This window comes from Centroberyx affinis, unplaced genomic scaffold, assembly GCF_046629955.1.
Source record: "Centroberyx affinis isolate AG114_WGS23_722 - 3 ecotype Tasmania unplaced genomic scaffold, CSIRO-AGI_Caff_v1 ptg004116l_1, whole genome shotgun sequence".
Lineage (NCBI taxonomy): Eukaryota > Metazoa > Chordata > Actinopteri > Beryciformes > Berycidae > Centroberyx > Centroberyx affinis.
Genome location: NW_027281891.1, coordinates 73,479 through 91,621, shown reverse-complemented (window position 1 = coordinate 91,621; position 18,143 = coordinate 73,479). Strand labels below are relative to the sequence as shown.

The window sequence follows — 18,143 nt, the reverse complement described above, 5'->3', positions numbered from 1 at the left end:
TTCATGTTAACTAAGGTATTAATTTATACATTATTTAATAGTTTATAAAGATGACTATTAAATAATGTATAAATTAATACCTTAGTTAACATGAACACCATTAGTAAATGATTACCAGACACATTAGTTAACTGTTAATTAAGGGTTAGTTAATGCTTATTAAGCATTAACTAACCCTTAATTAATGTACCCTTATTGTAAAGTGTTACCCATGTGACAGAGAAACGGATGAACAAACCTACAAGCAGGAGATGGATTCTTTCCCTGATTTCATCATGAGGGACAAAAATATGTTGTGTATTCTAGTGAACAACTAAAATATAGGAGGATAAAAGCGTGTGCCACACTTGCAGTAAAATATGTATGAACCTGTCACAGTTTCAATACAGCAGGGACGTTGAAAATGATGTTGAAAAAGTAATGAAGTAATGTTGGGAATGCAGGTCATATGTCTCTAGATACATTTTCCCATTGATTATTCCAGTTGTTGATGTCACACTATGGTTGCTAGCCGAATCGGTTCTTAATGCCCGCGTTTGCTTCGGCGCACAAAGTGGCAGGACGGAGAAAGAGAGAGAAGGGTAACAGAGAACAGAGAGAGAGAAAAAAGAAAGACCTCTAAGTTCCATTTCTGACCCCCCCCCCCCCCCCCCCCCAAATCCCACCCCTCTCCCTCCTCTTCGTCCTCTCTCTCCTCCTCCTCTCCTTGCTGGGGGCTCCTATTAAACCGATGACTAGGCTGTTCATCTGAGCTGACAACGGAAGAATGGGCTCAATTTTGCGTGAACACTTGTCAAGATCACAGAGAGAGAGAGAGAGAGAGAGAGAGAGAGAGAACGAGACAGAGGGAGACAGATAGAAAAAAGAGAGAGAGGCAAAAAAAAAAGGACGGAGACGGAGGGCTTATTTTAACACGAGCGAAGATCAGAGCTATTTTGCCCCGTTTCTCTCGTTTTGTCTTTGCCTCTCTCGCTCTCTCTCTCTATCTCTCTCTCACTCTCTCTTTCTTCCCCTGTGTTTATACCTCAGAGTCAGACAGTATCGCTGTATTACAGTGAACCAGTGAAATAGAGATATAGAGCTTTTTCAGTCTCCCTATTAATGTTACACTGATATATGGGGTCCATATTGTCCTTTTAATAAAAATCTAAATTATTATTATTATTGTTGTTATGGGTTTTTTTTTAAGGATGATACCGATATTTTTTGTGTTGAAGCTGCTGATAATTTTGTATCGTCTCCTGGCAATATTTTGTGCCAATATTCAATATCTTTAAAATGTTCCATTTTCAGGCCAATTTTTTTATTTTTTTTTATTTTTCCATTTTTCTAACTGTAATCATTATTATTATTGTTATTTTTAGTGTATCCCTTTTAGTGCTGTTTCAGGGGCTTTTCCACCCTGAGAAGTATAAAACACTGAATACCTGACATTTTTAAAACATTTTGCATGAAAATGCTCATATTTAAAGACACTGAATTTGCAAATGCAATTGAAAATATATTTCAAATATGAAGTGAAACTTGACGATATCATGTAGGCAAAGTTTCACAACCTCACGACCCGTGAAACCCAAAGCATGCGCGCTAACACGTAATTTCATAAAAACACGATCGGACATTAAAACAGAAATCTTGAGATTAAAACATCCTTTCATGGGTTAGGGTTTTTTTTCCTTCGCTCTCCTCTCATCAAGCAAAACCTCGCCCTGGTGAAAATTAGACGAACGAACGTACAACGAAGCTGTTAAAACATGAAGAGAGTTGCGCACTTCATCAAAGCACAAAACTCAAAGTTGTCAACAGCGGGAAGTAAAAACCGTCCACTGGGCACCTGTTCTGAAGCTAAAAGGGCTCTGCAGATGCTTGAAGTAAGGGCTGGTTGTCTTTCTCTCTTGCTGGAAATCTATGTTTTTTCTGTTTTCCGGTCTTTTGACGCCGACTGCATCCTCTATTCAAAGTAAGGAGAGACAGAAGGCAAAGTGCCGCGTAGGAATTCTAGCTCCTTCGGACTCTGGGAGTGGGGAAAACATATATTCTGAGGACACAATTTACTATATCGAGGACATGCGACCTCGCCCCCTTCTTTTTGGTCAATTCGAGCCCACGAGATACATATCGTTACCTCATTTGTACCTCATTTTCAGCACTTTGGCCGCGCTCCGGAGGTTTCCGGCGGATAAGCAGCCAAAGCCGTTTTCTGTGAAGGATGCGGCGTGAAAGCAGCCCCACCTGGTCGCGTGTCACGTATCTGCCTGACCAGACGGCGCTTTCCTTTTGCCGTTTCCTATCTAAAACCCCCGTTTCCTGCTGCATGCTCCAGTCTGCGTCTTTATCACGCTGTTGGACTGCAGGCGCAGGAGTAATCATATGTGCAAATGAGTTTGGGCAGAGTTTGATGGTGCTCAGTGTCTCCTTGAAGCGCTGCAATCTTTCGCAAAAAAAAAATATCGATGGGGTTTTCTCGTGTTTCGAACTTTTTTAGCTGACGACTGAAAACGCGCCTCGGCTCTTGTTGCTGGCGGGAAATGAGCAACAGTGCTTCTTTTCTGGTGGAAATAAGGAGAGAGAGAAGGAAGGCAGCGCTACAAAGACCGGTTTCCGGTGGATAAGCAGCAGAAATTGGCAGTGGAATGAATAGAGGGTTAACGTTAAAAAAAGGGTTAGTCACTCTTACCTATGTCTGAAATCTTTGTTTCTTTAGTGCGGCGCAAGCAAGAGAAACAAGAGAGAAGAGAAGAAAAGAGAAGAGAAGAGAAGTTAGTAGACAGGTATTACAACAAAAAACAGCAGAAGAAACATTCTCTGGAAGGACTGGAGAGGAAGAAACAGTAAAAGGAGGAAGTCACACAATCCAGTTGTTAGGGACGATCCACCATCCATTTATTTATCTGTCCATTCAGCCTTCCATAGAAGGTGGTCGAAGGTGGAGTCATGTTTTATAGATAGTGTTTTTACGTTTTTAAAAGTAACTACTGAATACCAGAGCACACCGGATTGTTTCTAAATTCAGAGCGCTAAATCAAATTTTGTTCTAAATTCAGAGCGCTAACAGAATGTCTGTTCTTCTATCTTTTATTCAGAGCGTCACCCATGGGTGTTCAGAGTAGTCTGGCTGGAGAGTAGGTGCAGTAGAGCGCTCCAGTGTTTACTACGGTAGCGAGAAAGCTGAAGTTTCCAATCTATCCATCCGTTCATCCCTCTCTGCCTTTGTACCTTGAAGCGCCCCTTCACAGACCTCAAAACCAATTTCAACATTTCAAGCCTTCCAAGTAAATCATAGGTTTAAAAACGTAGGAGTGCCGACTGATTCCTGCCAATTGAAACAGAGCCAGCTGTCCGTCCTCGCCCCGGTGCTCACCTGAATCTCACTTTAACTGGGATTGGGACCGGTGGGGATGATCAGACGAACAGGGTTCCCACACTCGCTTGGACATCACGTTCAAGAACTTCAGAGAGCTGATGAATTTGCTATATTTTACAAGACTAAGAGTCTAAGAGCCCCGCGATATTTCATTTTGTGGAAGCTTCTCTGTCGGGAATTGAACACGGGTCTCCCGATTGCAATCGAACTCCGTGCGGCACACTTTCACCTGTGCGACCAAAAGTGCCGAACAGGGGCCGGATTCACCAATGTGTTCCGAAGATAGATCTTACGAAATGACATCAGAGGAAAATTTATGAAGTTCTTAAGAAGGCTCTTAAGTGCAATTCCTCAATATTTTCTTAGTCACAGTCTCATTTCTTACAAATATCTTTAATTTTCCAACTTAAGAACTTCTCAAAATAGGGCCTGAATTAATTCTGGTTAATAAACTTTAGGCTTACTGCCATTGAGGCTAGGAGACGAGTCTAGGAGGCTAGGAGACAAGGCTAGGAGGCAACCCAAAGTGCTTCCATCTACAAAACAATTGGGGAAAAACCTATTTAGGGCAACTAGAGCAAAGATTTAAACATTGGTTGCTGTTGGTAACTGTAAAATTTGCAGCTTATTTTCAATAAACATGAGACAGAGGCCTACCTGGCCCTACACCAAATAAAGCTTTACAATAAATGTTCATCTTAATGTTAGGTGTAGGGGAACCTATGAAGACTTTGAACTATAACCTACTTGTCTAAAATGTGTTTAAATATATGATATTAGAGGCTTACCTTTTCACTGTAGGAGTTTTAAGACAGGTGAAGGGCTGTCTTAAAGTTAAGAAAAAAATCAAGAACTTTGAGAACTTTCATCTCAAGAATACCATTTATTCCTAAGTTTTTTCTTAGGAAGAAACATAAGAAGAAAGAAGAAAGTTAAAAAAAATATATAAGAACTGTTTTTGAGAATAGCATTTTTTCCTATTTTTTTTCTTAAGACTAAAGTTAAGAAAGAAATGGCACTAGAGAAGATTTTTTTTCTTAAGAGGGTTTTGTGAATCCGGCCCCAGATCCTTAGAGCCCAAAAGGTCAAGCACTTTCAAGACCCATGATCCATTCATTTTCAAAAAGGCCTTCATTTATTCTTCTCAAAACCGCAAACTCTCAAGGTTTTCAAGGGAACCCTGGATGAAATGACTTTGGAGAAGCTTTGGATTTGAATGGGATCGTGGACCACCGGACGAGGCCCTTGGACTCAGTGACGCATGAGGAGACGTATCCTCCGGACGAAGTTCAGATCCCCGATCAGCCCATCCTCCCCGCCCTCCCCCTCTTACCTCAGCTCCATGACGCTGGTCACATTCCCGGAGGGGAAGATCCTCCTGATGTAGTTGAAGTCTCCGACGAAAATGCTGCCGTCCGCCCCGCAGGCCAGAGCCAAGGGGGCCAGCAGCTTGTTGCCCTCCGCCTGCCCGTTGCAGCTGGGACAGGAGATGCTGCGGCGACGCCCGTTACCTGGGAGACACCCGAGAGCAGAGTAAATTGGAGTGCTACTTTGGGTTTTAGGTGCATGCTGTTAAAAATGACACTGACAGTATAGTGGTATGGCCAGCGGCTCTTTCCACAAAATAGATTGACCGGGTGAAAGCTATGATTCCTTATTGATTTCACTTTTTTTTTTAACACTAGAAAGGCCAGGCTGCGGGCCCCGCTCTGTGGCCAAGCAGCATCCAGAAACATCAGGTCTACCTAGCATTGCCGAGGCCCGGATCCGCTGCAGCAAAATTGCCTACATATATAAAGTATTTTTATACATTATTTTACATTCCCTCTATCAGCTGTGTTCTAGCAGTGGTCCAACGCTGCCGAGCAAGTTGAGACAAAGTGTTGGAACCTGGGGCCAGTTGCATAAAGATAGACCTGGTCTTAGACTTAAATGTGACCTTAAGTCAGACTTGCTATAGACACTTATATTTACCCGTTCCTACAACTTCTTGGTTGTTGTAGATCTCTAATGTGTTGTTTCTGTCTCGTTCTCTTCTTCAGGTCTTTCCAAAAAACAGAGATTTGCCGTCTTTTATGAAACAGCTTCAGTATTTAAACTAGGCCGACTCGTTGCCATAACAACAAAGTTCTTAACTCAAGATTAGCCAGGGGGGAAGGTGGCTATCTTTCCTACCTCAAAATAAGTCAGTCGTAATATTTAATAACAGACAGTCTTAATTAGCCTAGTCCAACCTGAGAATCTAAGACCAGTGTAAGGCTTAGACTAGTCTTAAACTAGCTGTATGCAACTGGCCCCTTGTCCTTACCCATAATGCTGCTGATGACTGGGGGCTGCTGGGAAATAAAGACGTTCTCTCCGTTGCCCTTGTACAGGATACCTTGTGGAGAGAAGAGAGAGAGAGAGAGAGAGAGAGAGAGAGAGGGAGAGAGCGCAGAGAGACAGGAGAGGGAAAAATACAGCCAGATTAATCATACTTTCTATTAACTTCTGTGTTGTGATTGTGAGTAAAGTGACATTGGAGGTGAGATTTTACGACCACAGCTCTCATTCAATAATGTGCTCGGTTTAGACTGATGTATGGGTCCACTATTGTCCTTTTATTAGGAGATCAGGTCTGGTCCAGTCTGTGTGGTCCACCTCTGATATGATGGATATGATTCAGGTTGATTGATTACATATTTATTGTAGAAATCAATGCTACACTGGAATGAGGGTTCAACTAACATGGGTTTTTTTTAAAGGCCAATACCAATACATTGAAACTGCCAATTTTGTGCCAATATTCAAAACAAAAAATATGAATAACATTTGTTTAAGAGGCTTTTCCACCCTGACGAGAATAAAATTCTCTTTTTTTTTTTTTTTTTTTGTAAGAAAGTGGCCATATAATCGGCAGCTTCAATACAAAAATATCCACCATTATCTGCAAGACCAGTTTGGAAACTGATTAAAAGCATATTAACTGCATATTGTGGATTGGTGAATGGATGGGTGTGTGTGGGAAACCATCACCACCCTGCTCTTTCTTTTGATCAATTATGAATTCAAAGCATTGCTGAATTCCGTACACATTTGCTCAATATCCTGCTAATTTACACCCCCAGGCCCTACAAATGCTTTGAGCAAGTGTGGCTTATGTGTGTGTTTGCGTGCGTGTGCGTGTGTGTCTGTGTGTGTGTCCATATGTCCATGTTCATTCGCATGTACTGTATATGGTATACGTGTACATATACATACACTATATGGTTTAGTTGCTATTGTACAGGATACGTGTTTGTTGTTGTTTTTCCATCTGCTTGTGTATGCACGCACGTACGGGAACACGCTTTGTGTGAATGTGTGTGTGTGTGTGAGAGAGGGTTTATGTACAATTCACACAACTTTTCATTTCCCCTCTCTCTGCTTCGCTTTGTTGAATTCTGTGAAAAGCCACACAGGCCTTGAATATAAATCGAATCAAAAAGTAATACTTGCACCTTACTTCCTGTGAAAAAGACCCCAAAAAAAGCATTTGCCTGTCACGCGCACACACATACACACACACGTTAACAATTAACAGGCGCTTTGAAAGATTCCTCCCCTCTGATAAATTCAACCTTGTGATGGTTTGATCACACAGAGCTGGCAGTGTTTAATGACTTTACAATATCTGTGTTTCTTTGTCACAGATCAGGAGTGGACATGGTGAATACTAATGCACACCGCTGCAGGCAAAGATCCTGATGACTCCTCACATTTGGTTAGTACAAGTGAATAGTTATATATAGTTAATGTGACAATACCAGAAATTGGATTCAGTGACAATGGCACGGATATTTCACCTGTTCGTGACATGAAAAGGTTAGCTAATGGTTCACTTTTTGGCAAGTAAACAACTTTATTTAAGGTGAGGCTTAGGGTTAGGGGTAAGGTTAGGCAACTAAAACAATTCGGTTAAGGTTAGCGAAAGGCTTTAAGAAAATCATATGTTCAAAATGTAGACTTTATTTACAGTAGAAAAGCCCTTACTTCCCACCATCGATGCTAATGCCTGTTCCTAGTCGGGTCTCCTCCGCATAATCCTTCCGTGGAGGGGAGAATGCAGTTCTCTCACTTTTTTGTGCACAGAGCTCGCGTTTGCATTTTAAGACAAAGGCAAAACTGGATTCAGTGTTTTTCCCAGTTTCGGGGTCTCTGAAACAGCATCGAGAACCATCACGGGACACAAAAACTCTCCACTAAAACCCAGACTACTGAAATCCTTTGAGGGTTAGCAGCTCCTTAAGGTAGGTTGACCTCCGAACATCCAAGTGTAAAATCTCAATCTCTGTGATAAGACCAGCTACTTCACTAGCAATGAATGAAAGCAGTTTGCTACCATTTACTTCATTTCCCTGGTTCAAAAACATCCAGAATGATAATGATAAATATATTCTTGTGCCACGTTCCCCCCCCCACACACACACTAGTAGTCAGGATGGCGGAGTGGTCTGAGGCTCCAGGGTTTCTGCTGTTTGAATGGAGGCGAGGTTTCATACTGGTTTAGTTGGTGGTTTCCTATATATTCCTTATTTGAAAATGTCTCCTATGTCAGTGGTTCTCAACGTGGGGTCCGGGGACCACCAGGGGTCCTTGAGGGGGTTCCGGGGGGTCCCCAACAAATGGATGAAGTGTTAAACTTCACCATTATTTCATTTACAAGAAGTTGACAATTAGAGAATGTGGAAGAATGACTGTTTTGAGCATAGCTTCACTGCTATCTCTCTACAGGTAGTCATGGAATTCTGGACAAAATCATCTCTAACAATAAAAATATTCTCAGATTTGGGTCAAAGAGACGAAACCTCATCAAATGGGGGTCCGTGGTCCTAATGTGGACTAAATTAGGGGTCCTCGATATGAAAAGGGTTGAGAATGCTGCTTCTAGGTGAGTCATGGTAATCTCCGTTAAGGCGGCTACTGATGTGTGACGCCGTTGTCATGGAAATGAGCACTGCAGGACAGGATGATGAATGTGAGCTGATGAGTGTGTAACAGAGAGAGCTTGCTGTAGCTATCTGTGCTGCGGCGTTAGCCACAGTGCAGAGCAGGGGCGTGCGCGGACTCCGAAAGGGGCAGGGGCAAAATTGTCTAAAAAGGGGCACCTCCTGGACTGTCCTGGTGGCTCAGTCGGTTAGGGTGCCTACCAATGTAAATGCAAAGTCTTGGGTTCGATTCCCATTTCATATCACTTAGATTGCTGTGAGTGAAATTTGAATGTCTTCTTTAATGTCTTATTTAACCATGATCAAAGCCTTTCCCTAAACGTCCTTAACCTTAAAATTGTTTTAGTTGCCCAACCTTGAGCCTAACCTTAACCAAAGTTGTTTACTTGCCTAAACTTAAGAGTAAACTAACTTTTTCACATGATGAACAGGTGGAAAATGGCATGTCCAATTTGTGTTATTGTCACAATTTGTGGTAGAGGAACATTTCAGAGTTTGTGCTCATTTCAGAAAATGTTCTGAGACTGTGCTACTCTTGACACTGTGAACGGTCTAATAAAGCAGAAATAGCATAAAAATAATCTGTAAAGGGGCACTTCCCCAGAAATGCCAGGGGGGATCGGGGGACATGATTCTCCCCCAGGGAGAAACTCATTTCTAGTTGGTTTTTACCCCAGTGGCATGAAAATGGAATATACTTACATTTTTGACCAAGATTAATATGTGATCCTAAAAATTCCAGCTATAAAACGAAATGCAATATGAAATTGAACAACTTTGAAATATCAACGACGACCTTCTTTGTTTAGCAAGACAGTTTCCATTTCCATTTTTCTATTTTCCAGAAACGAAGAAAAAATGCTTCCACACAAGACGGGAAGGCACTCAACTATTAGCATTTCTGGATTATGGCACTCGGTTTATACAAATGAACACGTGTTTGTATTCAGTAATTGGAATTCCTGTTGTCTCTCTTTCATCACCAAGTCGTACTGTTCTATCAATAAGAGTCAATACTCATACTGCATTTTGAGAATCACTTTACTGATAGTTTGGCTTGCTATGTAAAAAAGAATGTAGTAAAAAAAAAGTAACATACAGTTAATTAGATGTAGACCTAGGTTTAAAATGAAAAAGTTACAGACATTCTGCACAGATTGGATAAGGAGGCAAGTGTCTCATGACTTTATGGAGAGGATGAAAACCTCATGTGGGCTTAAACGCTCACTGCTGACCGATGTAAGCTGTTGAAGAGCATGAAGAGTGTGTGTGCTTCAGCTTTGAATAGAAGGAGAGTAAATATATGCACATCACGTAGGTGCAAGGCTATCAGAAAACTGTGTCAATGAAAGAACACTTGCTCCATGCCACAAAAGTTTAATAGTGACAACGTTTCAATCCTACTTGGATCTTCATCAGGTCAAAATGATTGAAATACAATTTATAAATAAAACAGGTGTGTCCTTTTTCCTTATTGTGTGTTTTTTTCCTTCTTTTCCTTATTGTGATTTTTTCCTTATTGTGATTTGATCGAGCTGACTTTTTATACAAAGGTGTTAAGACCCAATTTCTTACATGAATTTAAGATTTCTTCTTTTCCTCTAACTTAATACAATATTTTTGAATATAATATAGGTGATGTAGATTTTACGGAGCCCCTGTGGGGTCACATGGTAGAAAAAAACCCAAAAACTTGATGTGTAAATCCATGCGAACGGATTTGTAAACTGTGCGAACGGATTTACACATCGAGTTTTTTTTTCTACCATGTGACCCCAGAGGGTCTCCGTAAGATTTTGATATATGGGATGTTGTATCTGATATTATGTTTATGCTTATACACTGTGTGCACAATTATTAGGCAAGTTGTATTCCTGAGGATTAATTTTATTTTTGAACAAATTCAGTGCTCTCGGTCAATCCAAAATGTTAATAAACCTCAAACCTGAGTATTTAACAAAGGAAAAGTGAGTTTTGGCTTTCTCAGGAGAATATCTATGTGTGCACAATTATTAGGCAACTATTAGTGTGCACAATTATTATGCAACTAAATGAAAAACTAAAAATTTCCCATCTCACTTGTTTATTTTCATTTATTAGAGTAAGAATAACAAATAAACAACTCGAAATTTACAAATAAACACTTCTGACATTTCAACAAATATTCAGTGACCAATATAGCCACCTTTCTTTTCAATAACTGTCATGAGCCTTCCATCCATGGAGTCTGTTAGTTTCTTGATCTGTTGATGATCAACTTTTCGTGCAGCAGCAACCACAGCCTCCAAAATGCTGTTCAAAGAGGTGTGTTGTCTTCCCTCACTGTAAATCTCACGTTTAAGAAGGGCCCACAAGTTCTCAATAGGGTTTTTTTTCTGTTTTCTATGTACTTTATTGAATTGTTAATTATTTTTGGAGGTTTATCACCCTGGGCGGTTTGGATGGTTAACCACACCTGCCATCATAGAGCTTGTCAGCCTATGGGTGTGCATGTATGTATAAATATGGGGTGGTTTCCCTTTTTCAAACATTTTGACCTGACGAAGATCCAAGTAGGATGGAAACGTTGTCACTATTAAACTTTTGTGGCATGGAGCAAGTGTGCAGGCGTTACTCCTTCTTTCATTCACTTAAGCTTTGAAGAGCCTACATATAATAGATATACTGCAGTCTAAATGCCCTTCAGACTGGTTATAAGCCCATTTTAGCTTATCGCTCCTCCGGTGATAGGTGTTAGCGGTGGCCGTTTGGAAACTCTATCTCTGTGTTTCAATTTGAAAAAAAAAAAAAAAAAAAAAAAACACACCTAGGACTGTCTGTGGTTAGAATGAAGGAGTGGGAGAATAGGAACGGGAGGACTCACTTGTCTGGTGTAATGATGCTGATAAGCAGGAGAGTGGGTGTGTGTGTGTGTGTGTGTGTGTGTGTGTGAACGTGTGTGTTGGCCCCCCGCGGCGCGTTTGGCACCCTCGCATGAAATAATCTGCATATGTGCACATCTTTGTGTGCCTGTTTGTTGCATCATACATATATATAATGTGTGTGTGTAAGGCCCCTAAGCCTTTTTTGTGTGTGTTGCAGCATGTGGCGGTTTCTCTCTCTCTCTCTCTCTCTCTCTCTCTCTCTCTCTCTCTCCCTCACTACAGGGGTCCCCGAGGATCACACAGCATGTAAGATTAAAAAGATGCTGCTGCTCCGTGTGTGTGTGTGTGTGTGTGTGTGTGTGTGTGTGTGTGGGGAAAGTAAGAAGAGTGGACAGGATACGCGAGGAGAGGAGGGAAGTTGCCGAGAAGTACGGCTGCTTTTCGAAATTGACAAAACTTTCAGGTTAAACCCGAGATTTCTGGTTTTGGAGATCCAAGCAAAGTCGGTTATCCAAAGAGAGAGAGAAAAAAAAAAAAAAGGTTCACTCTTCTCGACTGTCATTTGTTTTGTTTGTGCAGTAAACAGCTTTCAAACACACTTTATACAATTAGTTTTGCTTCTGTCTTACATGATCGCTCTCTGGCCTCAGGGATATTGTGAACAAAAAGCCAAAATATGAAAAAATACGTATAGAGACAGAGAGAGAGAGAGAGAAAGAGTGCGTGTGTGTGTGTGTGTAAGCTTGATGGAATGTCTTTGATCTGAATTTTGAAAGATAATATCAGAGAGGAGGTGGGCAAACACACACACACACACACACACACACACACGTGCACATCCCATGTACAAGTACCAAACCGAAAAAGAGAGAGGGAACAAGCGGCGAGATGAAAAAGAACAGAGGATAAATGAGTAGGAGGAGGAGAGGAGAGCGACGACTCGAGGACGATAAGAGGAGGAGGAGGAGGAAGAGGAGGAGGAGGAGGAAGACGGGGATGAAGAGGAGGAGGAGGAGGAGGAGGGGGGTGGGGGGCGGGGGTGGGGGCTATGGCTGACTTGTGTGTGGAAGTTAACGCGAGTGAGTGATGTGAAGATGAGGAGAGGAAGAGAGAGGGGATATACTCGTTCTTCAAAGTGAGAGATCAAAGAGGAACCTCCTGTGGTGAGCTGAATTATTAACACTCAGCCGCCATGTTGGAAACCAGCCTGCACACACTGTATGAACCCATCTATCTATCTATCTATCTATCTATCTATCTATCTATCTATCTATCTATCTATCTAATCTATCTATCTCAGTTTGCTGAAATATAGGGCTGATATTGTACTTTTTTTAGAAATTGGACTTCTGTTTACGCTTGAGTTGAATAGCTGCAAGTAGAGAAATGATTTCTATTACATAAACGTTAAATAATATATATATATAATATAATTTCAAATATACCGCAATCACAATTGTGATTCAACTATAGGAAGTTGATGAAAACTTTTACAGTAGCCGTCAAAACACCCGGTGTCTGGTAGGTCTTTCCCGGGAAAAATCCTCTCACGCGCAGGAAGTGATGCGTTGTATGTGTCCGGTCGGTATGGAATGAACAGAAGAAGAAGAACTGGGTGGTTTAGCTCGAGCAGCGGTAGCCACCATGGCTAGCGTCTGGCTAACGGACAAAGAATAGAGAAACAGATTTTCAGCAGCAGAAAGTCTAAGCCCCGCCCACACTGTTTGATTGACAGGTGACCACCTCTGATATGATGGATATGATGCAGTTTGATCGATTGCATATTTGCTGTAGAATTGATCAATACTACACTGGTTGCCTATGGGAAGACCTTAACCTGAATTAATTCTAATGATCAGATTCCACATAAGTATTTTTTTTTATTATTTTATCATATTATCATAATATGATTATGCTGGATTACAATGGAGAGTTTTAGTGTCCTATGATGAACTAAATGCTGTTTCAGAACACTGAATATTTGTCATTTTTGGCATGAAATTATAAGAAATTATAAGTCACAAAAGGCACAAAACATCGCTATCGGGCTACACTAACCCACATCAGTCCACTGGCTTCCTGTTTATCTATCTCTCTATCCCTCTGCCTCCCTCCATCTCCTCATCTTCCCGCTCTCTCCGCTTTCATCTCTCTCTCCATTAGTAGGTGTTGATTGATCAACAGAGTCCGAACCAGCGGGGGGGGTCCTAGCCTGCTGCGCCGGGGTCTGTATAGGCAAGCAACTACCTATCTGACTGGATAGAGAGAGAGAGGGGGGGGGGGGGGGGGGGGGAGAGAGAGAAAGAGAGGGAGGAAGGGAAGGGGGGAATGATGCTAACGAAGATAGATTGGAAGGTCCCCTGCTGTGCTGAAAGAGAGAGCTGAGAGGCTTTCTCACAATCTGTATATGTGTGTGAGTGTGTGTGTGTGTGTGAGAGCGAGAGAGAGTGTGTGTGTGTGTGTGTGTGCGTGTGTAAATGAACACATTTGACCTTGAATTTAATCTCAAACCCGAGATTCTCACTCCATCCCCAGACACACACACACACACACACACACACACACACCAACAAACTCTACTCTACACCTAGCACACCAACACACACACACACACACACACACTAACATCATATTCATTTAACAAGCATACCAGGTTGCTCCAGTGAGGATTGTGTGTACGACTAATTGGCATCATGAGTCCTAGGTCTATATGAGTAACACACACACACACACACACACACACACACACACGCACACACACACACACACACACACTGACATAATAAACAGGGGTTAAAGGAATGTCAAACTATGTTCTCTCTCTCTTTTTCTCTCTCACACACACACACAAACACACAGAGCATGTATAATGTATGAAGCGGGATGAAGAATGAGTGTAGATTCTCTCTGGGTTGTTGGTACTTGAACTTCCTGTGAAGCACGACCTTAAAAAGTGCCAAAAGTGGTAAACACTTCTCTTGAAACTGCAATTTTCATTATCTTCACTTACATAACATCATTGAATTCATCATTACATCGAGGGCTTGGAGCCAAAGTAATAAGTGTGTTATAGTAGATTTTACAGGAGAGCCAAAAAAAACAATACTGCTACAGTTTAAGTTGAATTGTATTTGTTAACTTTTTTAAAATGGCAAAAGAGTGAAATAGGCCTTTTTGGCACAAACATTGTTTGTCCCAGCCATGCAGAATATGGGCGTATGTAAGTAAACAATTGTAAAACACATTCATTTTAATACAAATCTAGCAATTACACTTCAATCAACACTGAAATATAAAACAAGATCAGACTGAATATCTTTATCTTGAAGTAATGCTCAGCAACTTTCACCAATGCCTTTAAAATTGTAGGCAACATGGAACATATCAAATTGATTGAAGTTTTTCTGTTAAAAACTTTGAATAAACCTTTTTAATAAACCTCTATAGACATAAGAAACTACTTTTGATTCTATAATATATTTTTGGATGTCTCCCAGGACACATCACTTATTGATATGTCCTGGGACTAGGGTTGGGTATCGTTTAAAAAATTACAATACCAGTACCAATACCCTTAAAGTGATACCGATACCAGTACTTCATTCGATACCTTTTTTTTAATGTTTTGGTGGCATCTCCGCACGCTGAACTGCCAACTCCATCACACACACCGCGCTCGACTTAAATCTTCAATCAAGACAAAAATATAAACGCAACACTTTTGTCTTTGCTACCATATTTCATGAGTTGAAATAAAAGAGCTAAGACTTTTTCTATGCACATAAAAGGCTTATTTCTCTCAAATTTTGTTCACAAATTTGTTGTGAACAAATTTGAGCATGTTTGGGACGCTCTGGAGCGGCGTGTACGACAGCCTGTTCCAATTCCTGCCAATATCCAGCAACTTAGCACAGCCACTGAAGTGAAGTGGACCAACACTCCACAGGCCACAGTCAACAACCTGATCAACTCTATGTGAAGGAGATGTGTCTCACTGCATGAGGAAATGGTGCTCACACCAGATACTGACTGGTTTTCAAAAAATGCATATTTGTAGCCCTAGTCATGTGAGATCCATAGTTCAGTGCCTAATAAATGTCTTTTTTCAAGATAAAACTGCACATTTTAGAGTGGCCTTTTATTGTGACCAGCCCAAGTCACACCTGTGCAATAATCATGTTTAATCAGCATCTTGATATGCCACACCTGTCAGGTGGATGGATTATCTTGGCAGTGCTCACTAACACGGATGTAAACAAATTTGTGAACAAAATTTGAGAGAAATAAGCCTTTTGTGTGCATCGAAAAAGTCTTAGATCTTTTATTTCAACTCATGAAAAATGGGAGCAAAAACAAAAGTGTTGCCTTTATATTTTTGTTCAGTATAATATTGACCTATATTAATTAGGATATGAATAGGATACTAAACATGATGTGACCATGCTGCCATGCTAGCATTACTTACGTCAGCATGCATTCTGAGTTGACCTAAGTGCTGTTAGAGTCCTCTACCCACAATGCTTGTTCAGTGTCAAAAGTGGGGTTTTGCTTGGTGTCAAAAGGGCGTAAGTGCAGTTACGCCCTTTTGGCAGCAAACAAAACCCTACTTTTACTGTTACGGCTTTCAGTTTTTGTTTAATTAAAACGTATGGGTCATGATTTCAGTTGTGTCCTTTTGGCACTGAAAAGATCTCACTGAGACCTTTCAAGTGATATAATATACTCATATTCGCCCAAAATCGCACTTTGGCTCCAAGCCCTCGATATGTCGGCCTGAACTACATACTGTATTTGTTTTGATATATTGGGCTTTTATTAAATATCAGATATCAATAATTTGTCAATTGCGATATGATGGAGGAAAACAAATTGGTGGAGTCTGCTAAGTCTTTTTGGTACATTTTATCTATTTAATTGTTCAGTAATATTATGTTTTATTATATTTAAATTTCGTCTGGCTTTCAGTAGAGAGTTTTAGTGTCCCATGATGGTCTAAATGCTATTTCAGAGGCTTTTCCATCTAATACATGGTCAATAAATGGTCAAATTGAAAGATGTTGAATATTGACGCAAAATGTCTGCTATCGGCGACTTCAGTCTAAAAATATCAGCAAATATCGGCTTTTTAAAACCCATATCGGTCAAACACTGTAGAATTTTTTTCCTCTTCCACTGTATTCAATGGTCATCGTCACAACATAGATGTAGACATAATTTTAGTTTCAATCCTATTACCGGAAATGGCCACCGGTTTTGAAAATGTTCAAGTTCACACACCACTTTGATGCATACACACACAACTGGAGGAACACACACTTGCAGACCAACACACACACACAACCCTCTGCCTCTCTCTCTCTTTCTCTCTCTCTCCCTCTTTCATCCGCTCTTATCTGAGCTGTTCAGCAGTGCTCGCCACCTCACAGCTCACAAAATACCAGGTGTGTGTGTGTGTGTGTGTGTGTGTGTGTGTGCGTGTGTGTGTGTGTGCGTTTCTACATAGTGGCTGAGAGTGTTTTCAGGTGTGGACGAGCCTCTACACGCCACTCCACTGTTTTATCTCTTTTTCCCCCTCGCTCTCTTTCTTCTCTCTCTCTTCTCCTGGTCTGTTTTTTTCTTTTCTTCTGTTGCTTAATCTCTCTGTTCTCCAGCACTCTTTTGCATCTCATTTTCTTTCCTTCTCTCTGTTTTTGCCTCTCTTTCTGTTTTACCTCAGTCGGCACCCATTTATTTTTGTCCATTTCCCACGGTAGTAAATGAGCAATAGAAAGGATTAATGTCTACATTGCCATTTTTTTCCTCACCATTACATGGTAAAAAAAAACATTAAATGGTAAAAAAATAAAAATAAAATTGAAATCTCCTGAGTCAGTTTTTATTGCATGTTTTACAGACTAACAGCCATTGAAAAAAGAGAGAACCTCCATGTGATGAATGAACGAATGAAAATGAATGAAAATGAAGGAAGGAGGTGAATAACAGACTGAACCAGATCTAATTTCTAATGAAAGCCTGACAGAAAAGACGATGATAAATGACATTCTCTGTAGGACAATAAGATGTTGGAAACAGAACAAATGAAGCGGCATGTTATTATTTATTTAGTAATATTACTGCTTACACTGCAATTAATGTTTCATTAGGAGAGGATGACAGAGAGAGAACAAAGAGTATGTAAAAGTCATCATAAAGTAGTAAGGTCAGGTTCCTATACTTAATAATAACATGGATGATATTAATAATAATCAGGCATATTCTCAGATTTAATAATGAATTGATATTTTCAAAACATGGTTGATAAAACTTTGTGTTTGTATTGTCTTTTTTTAAATTTGTGTTTCATTTAGATTTTCTTAGAACCATATCGCTCACAGAAATCTACAAATTGAATTCCCTTTCTCTGAAACTTTGGGGTTTCATAGCTGTTCAGAGACTGAAAAAATCATAATAATAATAATAATGATAAATAAGAGAAAAATGTTTGGATTAATCCAAAGATTAAGAATACAAAAAATTGAGATATTGAGATATTATCAATATTTACTTACTAATTTGATTTATACATATGTAAAATAATCAAATTGGAAGCCCTCATGAATAAGAATCAGAGTGAAAACCAAATTTAATTTATAAAGCACATAAGATACAAAAGGAAACTCAAAATGCTTTTTTTGAAAAGCATGATAAAATCTATTATAATCTATATATTATACACCTATTTGTATTCTGAATCAAAAATATGCAGGACAAAGATCTGTCTTCCCTTTGGACTGTAAGGGTATGTAAAATCATCCATATTATTATGAATTAATTAATTTTAACTTAAATTAATGTGTTTATTTAATATGTCAATCCCATACACAGATAAATTATTGCAATTTTATGTGCACTTTTTTCAGGTAGGACGGACATGACTGTGGTTCTTACATCCTATAGCTTAGATTTATA

The 18,143-nt window shown here is 40.1% G+C and overlaps 1 protein-coding gene across 1 annotated transcript in view; it reads right to left on the bottom strand.

Moving 5' to 3' along the window:
• Nucleotides 1-2,677: 2,677 nt before the first annotated feature.
• LOC139663776 (teneurin-3-like) overlaps nt 2,678-18,143 on the bottom strand; it is a gene marked incomplete at its 3' end in the record, with an annotated part of 80,419 nt that continues 64,953 nt past the window's right edge. The window contains exons 19-21 of the mRNA XM_071542517.1: nt 5,673-5,744; nt 4,698-4,875; nt 2,678-2,698 (exon numbers count right to left, since the gene is read on the bottom strand). Coding sequence (XP_071398618.1) covers nt 2,678-2,698; nt 4,698-4,875; nt 5,673-5,744 — 271 coding nt within the window. The remainder of the gene's footprint in view (nt 2,699-4,697; nt 4,876-5,672; nt 5,745-18,143) is intronic.